This window comes from Bufo bufo, chromosome 2, assembly GCF_905171765.1.
Source record: "Bufo bufo chromosome 2, aBufBuf1.1, whole genome shotgun sequence".
Taxonomy (NCBI): Eukaryota; Metazoa; Chordata; class Amphibia; order Anura; family Bufonidae; genus Bufo; species Bufo bufo.
In genome coordinates, this window is record NC_053390.1 from 291,831,025 (window position 1) to 291,847,207 (window position 16,183).

A 16,183-nucleotide genomic window follows, 5' to 3' on the forward strand; every position below is an offset into this window, starting at 1 on the left:
AGAGCAAAATTTCTATATGGATCTCGTTTTTTTTGCAAAATTTTACAACTGAAAGTGAAAAATGTCATTTTTTTGCAAAAAAATCGTTAAATTTTGATCAATAACAAAAAAAGTAAAAATGTCAGCAGCAATGAAATACCACCAAATGAAAGCTCTATTAGTGAGAAGAAAAGGAGGTAAAATTCATTTGGGTGGTAAGTTGCATGACCGAGCAATAAACGGTGAAAGTAGTATAGGTCAGAAGTGTAAAAAGTGGCCTGGTCTTTCAGGGTGTTTAAGCACTGGGGGCTGAGGTGGTTAAGCAGAGGTAAAAGTAGGCAGTACAGGGAACAAAAATGTGGAATTAAGGGGTAATTGAATACACAGTGAAAAGTTGAAATAGGGCCACCAAGGTGATATTAATCACCACAATCCAATACTTATCCTTTAAAGGGTTTCTGTCACCCCATTTTTTTTTTTTGGGCTAGTTAAATTAGTTATATAGCGATATATTAAAATATAATAGTGTTCCTTACTTTGATCCAGCAGTTTAGTCAAAAAACGAAGTTTTATCATATGCAAATTCGGTCTCTACCAGCAAGTAGGGCGTCTACTTGCTGGTAGCTGCTGCAGAAATCCGCCCCCTCCTCTTGTTGATTGACATGGCCAGCCGGGATCTCCTCCTCCGGCCAGCCCTGTCGGCATTTCAAAAATCGCGCGCCCGTGTTGAATCTGCGCAGGCGCTCTGAGATGAGGAGGCTCGTCTCCTCAGAGCTCCCTCAGTGCGCCTGCGCCGATGACATCATCGAAATAGAAGACGTCATCGGCGCAGGCGCACTGAGGGAGTTCTGAGGAGACGAGCCTCCTCATCTCAGAGCGCCTGCGCAGATTCAACACGGGCGCGCGATTTTTGAAATGCCGACAGGGCTGGCCGGAGGAGGAGATCCCGGCTGGCCCTGTCAATCAACAAGAGGAGGGGGCGGATTTCTGCAGCAGCTACCAGCAAGTAGACGCCCTACTTGCTGGTAGAGACCGAATTTGCATATGATAAAACTTCGTTTTTTGACTAAACTGCTGGATCAAAGTAAGGAACACTATTATATTTTAATATATTGCTATATAACTAATTTAACTAGCCCAAAAAAAAAATATCACTTTAGTGGGGTGACAGAAACCCTTTAAGGAATTGACCCATGAACAACATTTATCACCTATCCATAGGAAAGAGCGATAAATGTATGATCATTGGAAGTCCAAATGCAGGGACTCCCAGCAATCATGAGAATGGGGCTCCCAGCTCTGGTTCACTGTCCCAGCACTTGGACCATACATTTATCCCTATCCTATTATACAGGGATGAATGTTGGGTCAACCCCATTAAAAAGTGGATTTTTTAATTGTAGTAAAACATTAAAACAACCGATTTCCAAGGAGATAACGCACTCAAAAAACTTAGGCCATGTCAAGCCAAAATACGGAGTGTATCTCGGCACCTAAATGGCGTTATATGCGTTGCAAGGGTGGAAAAAGCTTCAGTTTTGATGCATTATTTTAGTAAAAAAACAGAAGTAGATTCAAAAGGAATAGGAAATACAAAGAAACGACTTATACTTTGCCTCAATCCTCTGCTGGCTTTGCTCAAAAAAGACTGCCACAAAAACTGTGGTTAATTATTTATACTGATAATAAAAAGTCATATGAAACCACCCTTAGAGGACGTTCACGCAATGGTTTATGCCCGTTCTTGGTGTGTTGTCTGGATGGATGGCGCATTGACAGCCACGGTGGGTGCCGCTTGCAGTATGCTTCATTCAGCAGAGACAAGGGGCGGATTACCCATAGACCTTACAGGGAAATTTCCCGGTGAGCCAATGCCCAAGGGGCCATCTGAGCCCTCCTCACGGCCGGCCCAGTAGGAGTTTTTGGGGATGTATTTGTGCTGCTGTGGGACTGTGGTAATTGGCTCTGTTGGGGGTGCATAATGTGCTACAATATGGTATTGCTGTCCCTGGCCTACTTACGTTGGCCCTGCCTTCCATCAATTTGGACCCGACTACAAAATGGGGCCACTTTTAGTATTTTTATCCAGGGACACTTTATGTTCCTAGTCTGCCCCTGAGCAGAGATAAGCTGCAAGTGGGTCCGCAAATGTCTGTAAAATCTGCAGTGTGAACACACCAATCTGCATGAACATACGTGTACATATTTTGGCCAGTAATCATAGTGATGGTAAAGAAAATTCTACTTTTAACTGTAGCAGAGCCTGAAGAAGCTTTTAACTTACTTATAATCCTGCACAAACCACTCTGTACTGCCATGCACTTTCTGACCTAACATGTGTGAACAGAGGCGTGGAAGATCAGTGCATGAGCTAATCTTTTCTTTGTTTAGTGCTTAGTCTTTTTGTATACCCAAAAACCTGGACGGGGAAAGAGACATGTAAAAAACTGCCCCAAACTTGCACTGTGTCACAAGGCCTACTGGTGCAATGTTTTGATTGAATGCTGTATTACAGAGCTATTCTACCTTAGTAGCAGTGATTCATACCATACAGCATAGCTCCTTAGCCCGTGGCTTATTTCCCATAGCATAAAGGGATTTGGAATGTTAAAATCCAACCTATTCCCCAAAGACAGAATATAAAGCTAGTATCTACAAGTGCCTATCGTGTTTATGTGCTAGTTGATGACAAAACAAGATCTTATTCAATGAACAGAAACACCAGTAATCTCACTGTTTACATACATGTATAGATCTATGAAAATAAGAACAAATTATCCAATCAGATCCAAATCAGCTTTAATGGCAATTGAAAACAGTAGCAGATTAGGCTGCTGAATGTAATAGCATTCATAAAGTGCTTTCAGTGAAAGTATAAAGCTTCCAACAGTTTAATTCCATGGACTTATCACCTTTCTAGAAAATAGAATCTCAAATGGTTTAAAATACTGATTTAAGGCCTCTTTCACACTTGCGTTGCCCGGATCCGGCGTGTACTCCACTTGCCGGAATTACACGCCGGATCCGGAAAAACGCAAGTGTACTGAAAGCATTTGAAGACGGAGCCGTCTTCAAATTGCGTTCAGTGTTACTATGGCAGCCAGGACGCTATTAAAGTCCTGGTTGCCATAGTAGGAGCGGGGAGTGGTATACTTACAGTCCGTGCGGCTCCCGGGGCGCTCCAGAATGACGTCAGAGCGCCCCATGCGCATGGATGACGTGATCCATGCGCTTGGGGCGCCCTGACGTCACTCTGAAGCGCCCCGGGAGCCGCACGGACGGTAAGTATGCTGCTCCCCCGCTCCCCACTACACTTTACCATGGCTGCCAGGACTTTAGCGTCCCGGCAGCCATGGTAACCATTCAGAAAAAGCTAAATGTCGGGTCCGGCAATGCGCCGAAACGACGTTTAGCTTAAGGCCGGATCAATGCCTTTCAATGGGCATTAATTCCGGATCCGGCCTTGCGGCAAGTCTTCAGGATTTTTGGCCGGAGCAAAAAGCGCAGCATGCTGCAGTATTTTCTCCGGCCAAAAAACGTTCCGTTCCGGAACTGAAGACATCCTGAACGGATTTCTCTCCATTCAGAATGCATTAGGATAAAACTGATCAGGATTCTTCCGGCATAGAGCCCCGACGACGGAACTCTATGCCGGAAGACAAGAACGCAGGTGTGAAAGAGCCCTTACCTCTAAACTATTTGATAGCAGTAAGCATTCTGGGGTTTTCTAATATACACTCACCTAAAGAATTATTAGGAACACCATACTAATACGGTGTTGGACCCCCTTTTGCCTTCAGAACTGCCTTAATTCTACGTGGCATTGATTCAACAAGGTGCTGATAGCATTCTTTAGAAATGTTGGCCCATATTGATAGGATAGCATCTTGCAGTTGATGGAGATTTGAGGGATCCACATCCAGGGCACGAAGCTCCCGTTCCACCACATCCCAAAGATGCTCTATTGGGTTGAGATCTGGTGACTGTGGGGGCCATTTTAGTACAGTGAACTCATTGTCATGTTCAAGAAACCAATTTGAAATAATTCGAGCTTTGTGACATGGTGCATTATCCTGCTGGAAGTAGCCATCAGAGGATGGATATATGTTCTCATCTGTTTACGCCAAATTCGGACTCTACCATTTGAATGTCTCAACAGAAATCGAGACTCATCAGACCAGGCAACATTTTTCCAGTCTTCAACAGTCCAATTTTGGTGAGCTCGTGCAAATTGTAGCCTCTTTTTCCTATTTGTAGTGGAGATGAGTGGTACCCGGTGGGGTCTTCTGCTGTTGTAGCCCATCTGCCTCAAGGTTGTGCGTGTTGTGGCTTCACAAATGCTTTGCTGCATACCTCGGTTGTAACGAGTGGTTATTTCAGTCAACGTTGCTCTTCTATCAGCTTGAATCAGTCGGCCCATTCTCCTCTGACCTCTAGCATCCACAAGGCATTTTTGCCCACAGGACTGCCGCATACTGGATGTTTTTCCCTTTTCACACCATTCTTTGTAAACCCTAGAAATGGTTGTGCGTGAAAATCCCAGTAACTGAGCAGATTGTGAAATACTCAGACCGGCCCGTCTGGCACCAACAACCATGCCACGTTCAAAATTGCTTAAATCACCTTTCTTTCCCATTCTGACATTCAGTTTGGAGTTCAGGAGATTGTCTTGACCAGGACCACACCCCTAAATGCATTGAAGCAACTGCCATGTGATTGGTTGACTAGATAATTGCATTAATGAGAAATAGAACAGGTGTTCCTAATAATTCTTTAGGTGAGTGTATAAGATAACTATTTTGCTATGCAGGTAAATTTGCTGAGAGATTGGTGGTTGGGTGACTTCTCACCACTGGGTACATACTAAATCCTCTTTGGCTCCTACCAATAACCTTAGGGTGTTTCTGATGGCATCTCTGATTCCACATTGGAACTCCGCAGCTCTTCGTCATTTCTGTACAACAGGATCCACCCCATTCCAAGAGTTCCAACTTCTTCCTGCACAGCTCAGCCCAACTAGAACCTTTCATACTAGACTTAAACGTAAGTATATGGCCAGACGGAAGCCTCACTTGTTTAGTACGTGGAGAACACGTACTGTGATTGTCACAGTTTTTCAAATTGAATAATAAGGACCAAATCCATCACAAAAAATTTAATAAATATTTAAGAATTCAACACCTGTTGCATTCAAATTGCCCATTCCAAGTTCCTTATAACGAAGATATTTTTAAGCTATGGTCTCTCCCCCGCACACATACACTAAAGGTCTCAGACCCATCTATAGCTGATTATTGGAGAAAGATGTGTTTTATCAAGCTAAAAATGCAAGGGATAGCTGCCTTACATCTGATGGCGTTAGAGGCGGAGCTTATTAAGAGCTCATTTGCATTCCTTTCTTCCCAGAATTCCAGAGGAACATGTATGGCCTATAAGACTCCTCACTCCAATTAAGGTGCTCTCCCCAAGGAGAGTTAATACCCCTCCAAATGTTGTTAATTGTAAGGATTTGCTTGCGGACTTGCTTGCGGATGCTTGTGATTTTCCACGCAGCCCCATTCACTTCTATGGGGCCTGCGGTTGCGTGAAAAACGCACAATATAGAGCATGCTGCGATTTTCATGCAACGCACAAGTGATGCGTGAAAATCACCGCTCACGTGCACAGCCCCATAGAAATGAATGGGTCCGGATTCAGTGCGGGTGCAATGCGTTCACCTCATGCATTGCACCCGTGCGGAAAACTCGCTTGTGTGAAAGGGGCCCGTGTGAAAGGGGCCCAAGATCTTCATAGTCAGGGGTTCTCCTTGTGTTACTTGCTTATCAGTACCTTGCTATGAACTGCTGTTAGGAGCCAGCATTTATGAGAATGAATGTGATATTGGTTCTGTGCTATGAGGATTAATCTATCTGTTTCTATATCTTGTAAGGTGTTATGAAAAACTTTCAGTACAAATCTATAGATTAAAATGCTGATTCCGAGTAATTGTGGCCTATGAACAGGAATGCTTTCAACAATAACATCTATTCACTTTCCAAGAATCAAGGAGAGGCAGTAGAAATGTAATTCTGACCCCTCCTCACCACTCACCTTTAAACTCCCACTGGGAGACGGAAGGAACAGTTCTACTTTCTGTTTGTTTTTCACGTACAAAGAGTATAAACGTAACTGTTCTGCCTAAAAAATAAATGAATCATCAGGTGTAAGAAAGGAGAGACATCTCACTACTAATAAACAGATACAGTTGCAAGAAAAAGTATGTGAACCCTTTGGAAGGATATGGATTTCTGCACAAATTGGTCATAAAATGTGATCTGATCTTCATCTAAGGCACAACAATAGACAATCACAGTCTGCTTAAACTAATAACACACAAAGAATTAAATGTTACCATGTTTTTATTGAACACACCATTTAAACATTCACAGTGCAGGTGGTAAAAGTATGTGAACCCCTAGACTAATGACATCTCCAAGAGCTAATTGGAGTGAGGTGTCAGCCAACTGGAGTCCAATCAATGAGATGAGATTGGAGGTGTTGGTTACAGCTGCCCTGCCCTATAAAAAAAACACACCAGTTCTGGGTTTGCTTTTCACAAGAAGCATTGCCTGATGTGAATGATGCCTCGCACAAAAGAGCTCTCAGAAGACCTACGATTAAGAATTGTTGACTTACATAAAGCTGGAAAGGGTTATAAAAGTATCTCCAAAAGCCTTGCTGTTCATCAGTCCACGGTAAGACAAATTGTCTATAAATGGAGAAAGTTCAGCACTGCTGCTACTCTCACTAGGAGTGGCCGTCCTGTAAAGATGACTGCAAGAGCACAGCGCAGGCTGCTCAATGAGGTGAATAAGAATCCTAGAGTGTAAGCTAAAGACTTACAAAAGTCTCGGGCATATGCTAACATCCCTGTTAGCGAATCTACGATATGTAAAACACTAAACAAAAATGGATTTCATGGGAGGATACCACAAAGGAAGCCACTGCTGTCCAAAAAAAACATTGCTGCACGTTTACAGTTTGCACAAGAGCACCTGGATGTTCCACAGCAGTACTGGCAAAATATTCTGTGGACAGATGAAACCAAAGTTGAGTTGTTTGGAAGAAACACACAACACTATGTGTGGAGAAAAAGAGGCACAGCACACCAACATCAAAACCTCATCCCAACTGTGAAGTATGGTGGTGGGGGCATCATGGTTTGGGGCTGCTTTGCTGTGTCAGGGCCTGGACGGATTGCTATCATCGAAGGAAAAATGAATTCCCAAGTTTATCAAGACATTTTGCAGGAGAACTTAAGGCCATCTGTCCACCAGCTGAAGCTCAACAGAAGATGGGTGTTGCAACAGGACAACGACCCACAGCATAGCAGTAAATCAATAACAGAATGGCTTAAACAGAAGAAAATACACCTTCTGGAGAGGCCCAGTCAGAGTTCTGACCTCAACCCGATTCAGATGCTGTGGCATGACCTCAAGAAAGCGATCCACACCAGACATCCCAAGAATATTGCTGAACTGAAAGTGTTCTGTAAAGAGGAATGGTCAAGAATTACTCCTGACCGTTGTGCACGTCTGATCTGCAACTACAGGAAACGTTTGGTTGACGTTATTGCTGCCAAAGGAGGTTCAACCAGTTATTAAATCCAAGGGTTCACATACTTTTTCCACCTGCACTGTGATGTTTACATGGTGTGTTCAATAAAAACATGGTAACATTTAATTCTGTGTGTGTTATTAGTTTAAGTAGACTGATTGTCCATTGTTGTGACTTACATGAAGATCAGATTTTATGACCAATTTGTGCAGAAATCAATAACATTCCAAAGGGTTCACATACTTTTTCTTCCAACTGTATATCTGTCAGTATGCCACAATCACAGATGATAACATGAATGTATTAACACAGGCAAATGGTATGACTCAGAGGGCCAGAAAGACAGGGGTCAACGCGGATTGAACTTACATGCTGCAGGAAGCAGTAAGAGACAGTCAGGGGATGGGACACACAATTCTGGAGATCTCTCAGGAAATGAGTGTGGAAATTAAGAAGCTGCTCCAAGCTCCCTCTTAGTGCCAGGCCAGCTGGACACGACCCTCTAACTTCCAGAGACCGACGCAAAGACTGCACGTAACTTCGCTCAGAGCACAGGAGATCTAATAGTAACCGCTGGGGAGACCTATCAAGAAATAAAAAAAAAATATCTAACGCACATTTAGCGATACGTTCACACAAGGCAGAAATGCAACAGATATCAAGTGAAAAATCTGCAGTATTTTACAGTAGCAGCAAAATGGAACAGATCTAAAATAATTTCATCCACAAACTGCAGAAAAAAAATCTGCACAAAGTATGTGTAGAAAGTGTCCTGCGGTGCGGATTTTAAATCCACAGAATGTTAATTTTGATTGTAGATTACCACCACAGATTTCACCCTTTGCAACGCATCTACTTCAGGCGGATTTTATTGTAGATCCACGGAAAACGTGTCGTAGATTTTCCACTGCATTTTACCTTCAATCTTAATGGAACAATGGTGTAAATTGACAAATTGTGATGCCTTTGGCAACATAAAAGTGCACGGATACTGGATAAACCAATGGACTTTCAAACTAAGGCTACTTTCACACTGGCGTTTCTGGGTCCGCTTGTGAGATCCGTTTCAGGGCTCTCACAAGTGGCCCAAAACTGATCAGTTCAGCCCCAATGCATTCTGAATAGATAAGGATCCGCTCAGAATGCATCAGTTTGCCTCCATTCAGCCTCCATTCCGCTCTTGAGGCGGACACCAAATCGCTGCTTGCAGCGTTTTGATGTCCGCCTGGCGATGCGGAGCCAAACGGATTCGTCCTGACTTACAATGTAAGTCAATGAGGACGAATCCGTTTTCACTGACACAATATGTTGCAATTGAAAATGGATCCGCCTCCCATTGACATAAACAAAAAAAAATGCAAACGGATGGTAATGCAAACGGATCCGTTCTGAACGGATGGAAGCGTTTGCATTATAGGTGCGGATCCGTCTGTGCAGATACCAGACGGATCCGCACCTAACGCAGGTGTGAAAGTAGCCTAAGGCCGCTTTCACACGAGTCTATTTGCAATCCATATATGGCCCGGATTTTATGTACCGGAATCTGCTGCTAATGTTAATGAATAGGGCTATTCACATGGGTTTATAATTTCCGTAAGTATTTGAAATCCGCAGCATGACTGAGTTTTATGCATACTTGTTTCCAAATACGCACGTTAAAGTCTATGGGAATGCATAAAAAAATGCAGGGATTAAAGAATATGCCATGTAAATCCTGAAGCAATACTGATGACAATACTAATGGCATTTCATCAGGAATTCGTGCATAATCCAGAGCCCGAATACTGATTCATTTCAATACGCTTGTGTGAAAGTGGCCTAAAACCTCGTATCTTAGGCTACTTTCACACTGCCGTGTCAGGGTCCGCCTGTGAGATCCGTTTCAAGGCTCTTACAAGCGGCCCCAAACGGATCAGTTTAGCCCCAATGCATTCTGAATGGATGCGGATCCGTTCAGAATGCATCAGTTTGGCTCCGTTCCGCCTCCATTCCGCTCTGGAGGCGGACACCAAAACCCGCCTGGCGGTGCGGAGCCAAACGGATCCGTCCTGACTTACAATGTAAGTCAATGGGGACGGATCCGTTTACATTGACACAATATGGTACAATTGTAAACGGATCCGTCCTGACTTACAATGTAAGTCAATGGGGACGGATCCGTTTACATTGACACAATATTGGTGCAATTGTAAACGGATCCGTCCCCCATTGACTTTCAACGTAAGTCAGGACGGATCCGTTTGACTTACACTTAGACTTAGATTTTTTTTTACTAAGTTATGCAGATGGATCCGTACTGAACAGATACCAGCATTTGCATTTATAGGTGCGGATCTGTCTGTGCAGATACCAGACGGATCCGCACCTAACGCAGGTGTGAAAGTAGCCTTAACAAAATATTACTAATGATACAACAAAATATGTCATATTCACATTTATGAAGACTGAACCTGCTCAGTTAGAATTTGGGTTGATCCATGTACCCAAACAAGACAATCACCTAGTGGGGTGGGTTTAGGATCACACGTAGGTTTAGGATCACACGCCAGCTCTAGATGTTAGCTGGAGGCATATTGGAAGTATGAAATGCAGGACAGGGCAGCTTTTTTTTTCACTTGTGTTTTTGTTAGGCTGATCAGTAAAAATGCTTCTGTTCTGAAAATAAAACCATCTGCATCCGTTATGAACAGATCCACTTGTATTATCTTTACCATAGCCAAGACGGATCAGTCATGAACACCATTGAAAGTCAATGGGGGACGGATCCGTTTTCTATTGTGTCAGAGAAAATGAATCCATCTCCATTGACTTACATTGTGAGTCATCCATCTTGCTCTGCACCACATCGTGAACAGAAAAACGCTGCTTGCAGCATTAGTCTGTCTGCGATGGGAGCGCAATCAAATGGAACAGAATGCATTCTGGTGCATTCCATTACGTTCAGTTCAGTTTTGACCCCATTGCCAATGAATGGTGTGGAGATTCGCTCTGGTAGACAGGGTGTGCGGACTCAGTACAGAGGCAAATTACCAGTTCTTAAATCAAACTTCTGTGTATATTCACACAAAGCAAAAACAAAACGTCACTTTGCAGTCTTGGTGTTAGTTCACACACAATGGAAAGTCCACATAGTAAAAATCACCTTGTTGGCAGTTCTGCCTCCAGCAATCCATAGCAGGCTTTTAGGGGGCCAGTTTCTCTTACAGATGGGTCTCAGCCCTCCAGCACGGCACAAGCCTCAGATCTCAGCACAAACACATTTATTGAGCTCCACTGTCAGACTGAGGTAATCCTCCTCACCTGGCAGTGCTGGCTGGTTTTTAGGCCTGGCAAAAACCCGGCCTGGAAAATGGGGAGTAGTCACCCACCCAGCACTTTGACTACTCCCAGTAAGAGCCCTCCCGGATCAGCTATACAGCCATACTATTAAAGAGGACCTTTCATCTGAATCAAGTAAGTAAACTGAATATACATACATGGAGAGCGGCGCCCAGGGATCCCCCTGCACTTACTGTTATCCCCGTGCGCCGCTCCGTTCTCCGGTTATAGGCTCCGGTAAAGTCACAGTTAGGCTCCACCCATTTGAGCCTGCCGGCGTCTCTTTCTCCTATGTTGTAGCGCTGGCCAATCGCAGCGCTCAGCTCATAGCATGGCTAAGAGCTGAGCGCTGCAATTGGCCAGCGCTACAGCATAGGAGAAGGAGACCGCGGCAGGCTCAAATGGGTGGAGCCTAACTGTGACTTTACCGGAGCCTATAACCGGAGAACGGAGCGGCGCCCGGGGATAACAGTAAGTGCAGGGGGATCCCTGGGCGCCGCTCTCCATGTATGTATATTCAGTTTACTTACTTGATTCAGATGAAAGGTCCTCTTTAAGCTGTCAAACAGCAACTGCTGCTGACACATAAAAACCGGCTCTTACTCCACCGAGGCCAGGAACCTCGGTGACATGTACCTATCATCCATGGTGATTCCTTGTACCTTCTTACAATGGGGACAAAACGGAAGCCTTTTCCACCGCTATTGAGATCCTATGACGGATCTCAATAGCGGAAAGGGAAAGCGCAAGTGTGAAAGTAGCCTTAATTAGGTGGCTTTTTTGGCATGTCAATGAAGGGGCAAGCACACTGCAAAAAAGATCTGGAAAAAAAAAAATCACAAAAAAACACGATAAAATGTGAGTTTGGAAAATAATGGATGCAGTTATTCTTAGTGGTAGAAATAAAACACCAGATAATATTTGTGTAGGAATCCTAAGGGTCACTGAACAATGCAATATAAAACTGAAATAGAAAAGTAGCAAAAACTTTATTTTCATGTGACTGAATGTCTGCACTTAAATTGTCATGAGCACCTTTTTTCAATACAGTTATGGCATTATTGCTTGTTATGCAATGCAGCATTTTTGGGGGAAAAAATGGATTGTGAAACCACCCTGAGAATGCTGGTAGACAAGACAAAAAAGCTGTATTTCTTAATCACACATCCTCATCTACAATCTGCTACACAAATTATACAGAAGGATCCCAGGATCTTTACATATTGGTAAGGGCTTATTCACATCACTGTTATGTATTCCGTTATAACATGGTTAGAACGGAAAATAACGGAATCCATAAGACGGAAATCAAAACGGAAGCCTTTAGAGGCATTCCGTTTTGATCCGTCATAATAGAAGTCTATGGGCAAGCATAACGGTTCCGTCTGGTTTCCGTTATGCTGGACAGAAAACAAAGTCCTGTCGACAGAAAAACATTTTTGTGTCATCTACAAGGCTGGTAAATCTGCCCTATTGTTTAATCCCATGTCTGTGAAAGTACCAGGTCATGGTATATCAATAGTAATAAGTCAGAGCGACTGGACTTGTATTTTCTCTTGAAGGGGTTTCGCTAGCCATTTGACTTCTCAGTTACAACTGATAAAGCCAGTCAGATGACTAGTGAAACCTCTTCAACAGAAAATACAAGTCCAGTTGCTCTGACTTATTACTACTGAGATTTCTTATGCAGCACTTAGCCAGTAAGTAAACAGACAGGAAAGTGTTAATAAAACATGACTCACTAGCCACAGGAAGCATTCTCAGCTAGCCAGCTGAGTTCCAAACCACAAGGCAGGAAACATAAGAAGTCAGAGAAATGCCAAATGTTCCTGTTGCTACTAACCAAACCAAAGCATAAAATGGTCTCCTAAATCCTCATGCACACGACCGTTGTTTTGGTCCGCATCTGAGCCGCAGTTTTTGCGGCTTGGATGCGGACCCATTCACTTCAATGGGGCTGCAAAAGATGCGGACAGCACTCCGTATGCTGTCCGCATCCGTTGCTCCGTTCCGTGGTCCACAAAAAAAATATAACCTGTCCTATTCTTGTCCGTTTTTGCGGACAAGAATAGGCAGTTATATCAATGGCTGTCCATGCCATTCCGCAAATTGCGGAACCCACACGGATGCTATCTGTGTTTTGTGGATCCGTGATTTGCTCTGCTGATAATAGTACACCATGGTCTCCCAGATTTCTGTAACCTGGGACCCTGCAGGCTCTCAAGAGTAGTCGTCCTCCCATATGTGCAGACTCTGTTCCTCATGGCCTGGAGGATTGAGAGCTGGATCGCATGCTTCCTCCCTCACAACTGTAACTAGCTCTGCCCCTCCCTTGGAGACTGGGGCTCGGCTCACCCTAGCGTTACAGTGCACCCCAGCACCCCACAGTATGCAGTATAGCATCCTATAGTATACAGCACCCCACAATATGCAGTAAAGAACCCTATAGTATACAGCACCCCACATTATGCAGTATAGCACCCTATAGTATACAGCAACCCACAGTATGCAGTATAGCACCCTATAGTATACAGCACCCCACAGTATGCAGTATAGCACCCCACACTATACAGTATACAGCACCCCGCAGTTTACAGCACCCCACAGTATAGCAGTATAGCACCCTATAGTATACAGCACCCCACAGTATGCAGTATAGCACCCCACACTATACAGTATACAGCACCCCACAGTTTACAGCACCCCACAGTATAGCACCCCACAGTATACAGCACCCCACAGTATACAGTATACAGCACCTCACAGTATACAGTAGAGCAGTATTGCACCCCACAATATACAGCACCTCAGCTCTATACACAAAATCCCGGTGACAGGTTCCCTTTAAGTTGGACCAGCTCACTCCTACCAAGAGGGGAGGAACGGGATGGTAAGTCCCATTCCTGTTTCCAAATACTGCCAACCATACTCCATCTGCTGGTGTGCAAGGTGTATAACATGAATGTGACAACATGAACTTTACAAAGCATTACAAAGCATCAAATTATTTTTCTAACCTCTTTCCTTCTGGTCTGGGAACTCCTCCCCAAGGTGCATCTGGCCCTCTTCCATCTCCTCTGCTTAAAACATGACCACGTGGGGGGCTGCAGGTGCGGTCAGCAAGCTCTCGACTACTGACTTCTAGACCACGGATCCTAACACCGACCTCTAGTCTGCGATTATCTGTGCCTATAACCGATGCCTCTAATTTTTGTATCTACAGAAAGGAGTAAAAGTGGTCAGTACTAGATATTCCCTTAATAATAAGTCACTGAAATAATATCACTTTTGCAAAGCGAGAATTTTCACTCAATATATCTTATTTTAAAATATATGAAAATATAGATGCGAAAGGTTAGATTACATTAAATAATGTCCCCATTAGAATAACACTGTGATCCTAGGGACACCAAAGAGAACAGAAAGTCAGAAACCTAGATCCGTCTTCATTCAAACATAACAGCTTGTATAACTTACATCTCGGGTCTCTCCACGAATGTCTAGTCCTTGTCCTTGTGCATCAAGTAGACTATGAGAATCCTACAAGCAAATGATATGATCACAAGCAAGAACCTAGAAATACCTGCCATAATTGTATCTGGTAAAGTACTATTAACTTCGATGGTTTATACTGCCGTTATGTTTAATCAATAGGAAAACACTCATTTTTGTTTAATCTAGAACATAAATCCAAAGCTATAATTAAATGTCCTTTATGTTTTAACTTATAACAAAGTCCTACTGCCTGATCCCAACAGTGTAAGTACAGTAAACTTTGGAATTAGACACAGATTTTTGCTCCAGACCATTATCAATGTAAATTGCAAAAATGAAGTCAATTTGGTGACATGGAAACAACAGCCATGCAAAGAAAGAAAGACTTTCAGGCTGGTGTAACACTAAATAATTTTTGATGTGCAAGCACGGCCACCGCTGCTGGATTGCAGTATGGTCATAACCATGGAAACAAACAGTGTATAATGTGATGGAAAAATTAATTCAGCCAGCAAAGGAGGCAATATGGACAATCACAATGCATTAGTAAGTGCCTTGTGCCATTTCCTGAAGTTAGACAACCCCTTTAAGTCTCCATCTCCTTCTGCATCTCATTTTACTCTCCTTTACTACTGAACCTCTCACATTAGCTCCCAGTTAGGGTGCCTTCACACATGGCAGATTTCATTGTAGAAATGTAAGCATCCGCTCTATTCATCTGAATAGGGCTTGCCACCAAAACAACCAAATTAAAGGGCAGGTTTACACTGCCTGGCCCTGTCAATCAAAGTGCAGAGGGTGCGGCAGTTGCAGAGAGAGCGGAGCCTCTAGATGTAATAGCATCGCCTCCGTTGCTCCTAGAAGTTCATTTGCATATATTAAACTTCATATTTCTCAGTAATGCAGGCACATATGTACATGGGGCCAACACAGATGCCTTCAGCTGCCAAGCGCACATGTAATAGGTCAGCCAGCGTCATAGGTACAAATCTGCTGACCGATGCCCTTAGAGGAATGGCTTGATATTCACTTCAAAATTCACCATATGTAAAGACACCCTTATGGATTCCTACAACTTCTAGTGCTGGAAGTGAGCATGTGTGACCAGCAAACTGAAACTGAACTATAGTTTGCAACCATACAAACTTTAATCATGTCATTTTAGGCCAGTAAGTGGAGAGAAATTATGTGGGAAACTACTAAAGTTATTTAATCAATACATATATTGAGGATTTTTATTAACTACTGCATCATTTTAGTAGGAGCCAAGATTATTTCTACCGGAATACCCCTTTAAAGAGGTTATTCCATGTCTGATGTAAAAAATTTAAATCAGACATCATATAGTACATGAAAATCTCTTTGCAAAAAAGCTACAAGCAACCCTGTACCTTGCATGGACTCAGACCTCCCTCATTCATTGCTCCAATTGTTCTGCTAAATTCTCTTCAGTCACACAGCTTTTGCTGCAGCTGTCTCCCTGTCTCAGCTCAGGGGGTGTCCTTTCTGCTGTAGCTCTCTCCCTGTAACAGTCACAGCCTTCTAACAGTTGATAAGGTTGGTGGCAGTTAAAGAATGGAACTGAGCATGTGTGACCACCTCAGAACACTGGCAGGCACCATTATAGTGAAGTATCTCATAAGAATATCTCACAAGCAGAGCGTTGTTGTAACAGAAAGCAGATTACAAAATAAAATGATTTTTCATGCTAATCTATATTAAAATAAAATAAGTTAATTGTGGCACAACCTCTTTTATTGACAATAATTAAAATCAAGGTCCAAAGTTAAGAGAA

The 16,183-nt window shown here is 43.2% G+C and overlaps 1 protein-coding gene across 2 annotated transcripts in view; it reads right to left on the reverse strand.

The window, feature by feature from the left end:
- ARHGEF40 (Rho guanine nucleotide exchange factor 40) overlaps positions 1-16,183 on the reverse strand; it is a 198,545-nt gene that overhangs the window by 50,845 nt on the left and 131,517 nt on the right. For both annotated transcript variants that reach the window (XM_040416739.1, XM_040416738.1), the window contains exons 12-15: positions 14,371-14,433; positions 13,911-14,110; positions 7,945-8,158; positions 6,070-6,156 (exon numbers count right to left, since the gene is read on the reverse strand). In XM_040416739.1, coding sequence (XP_040272673.1) covers positions 6,070-6,156; positions 7,945-8,158; positions 13,911-14,110; positions 14,371-14,433 — 564 coding nt within the window. The remainder of the gene's footprint in view (positions 1-6,069; positions 6,157-7,944; positions 8,159-13,910; positions 14,111-14,370; positions 14,434-16,183) is intronic.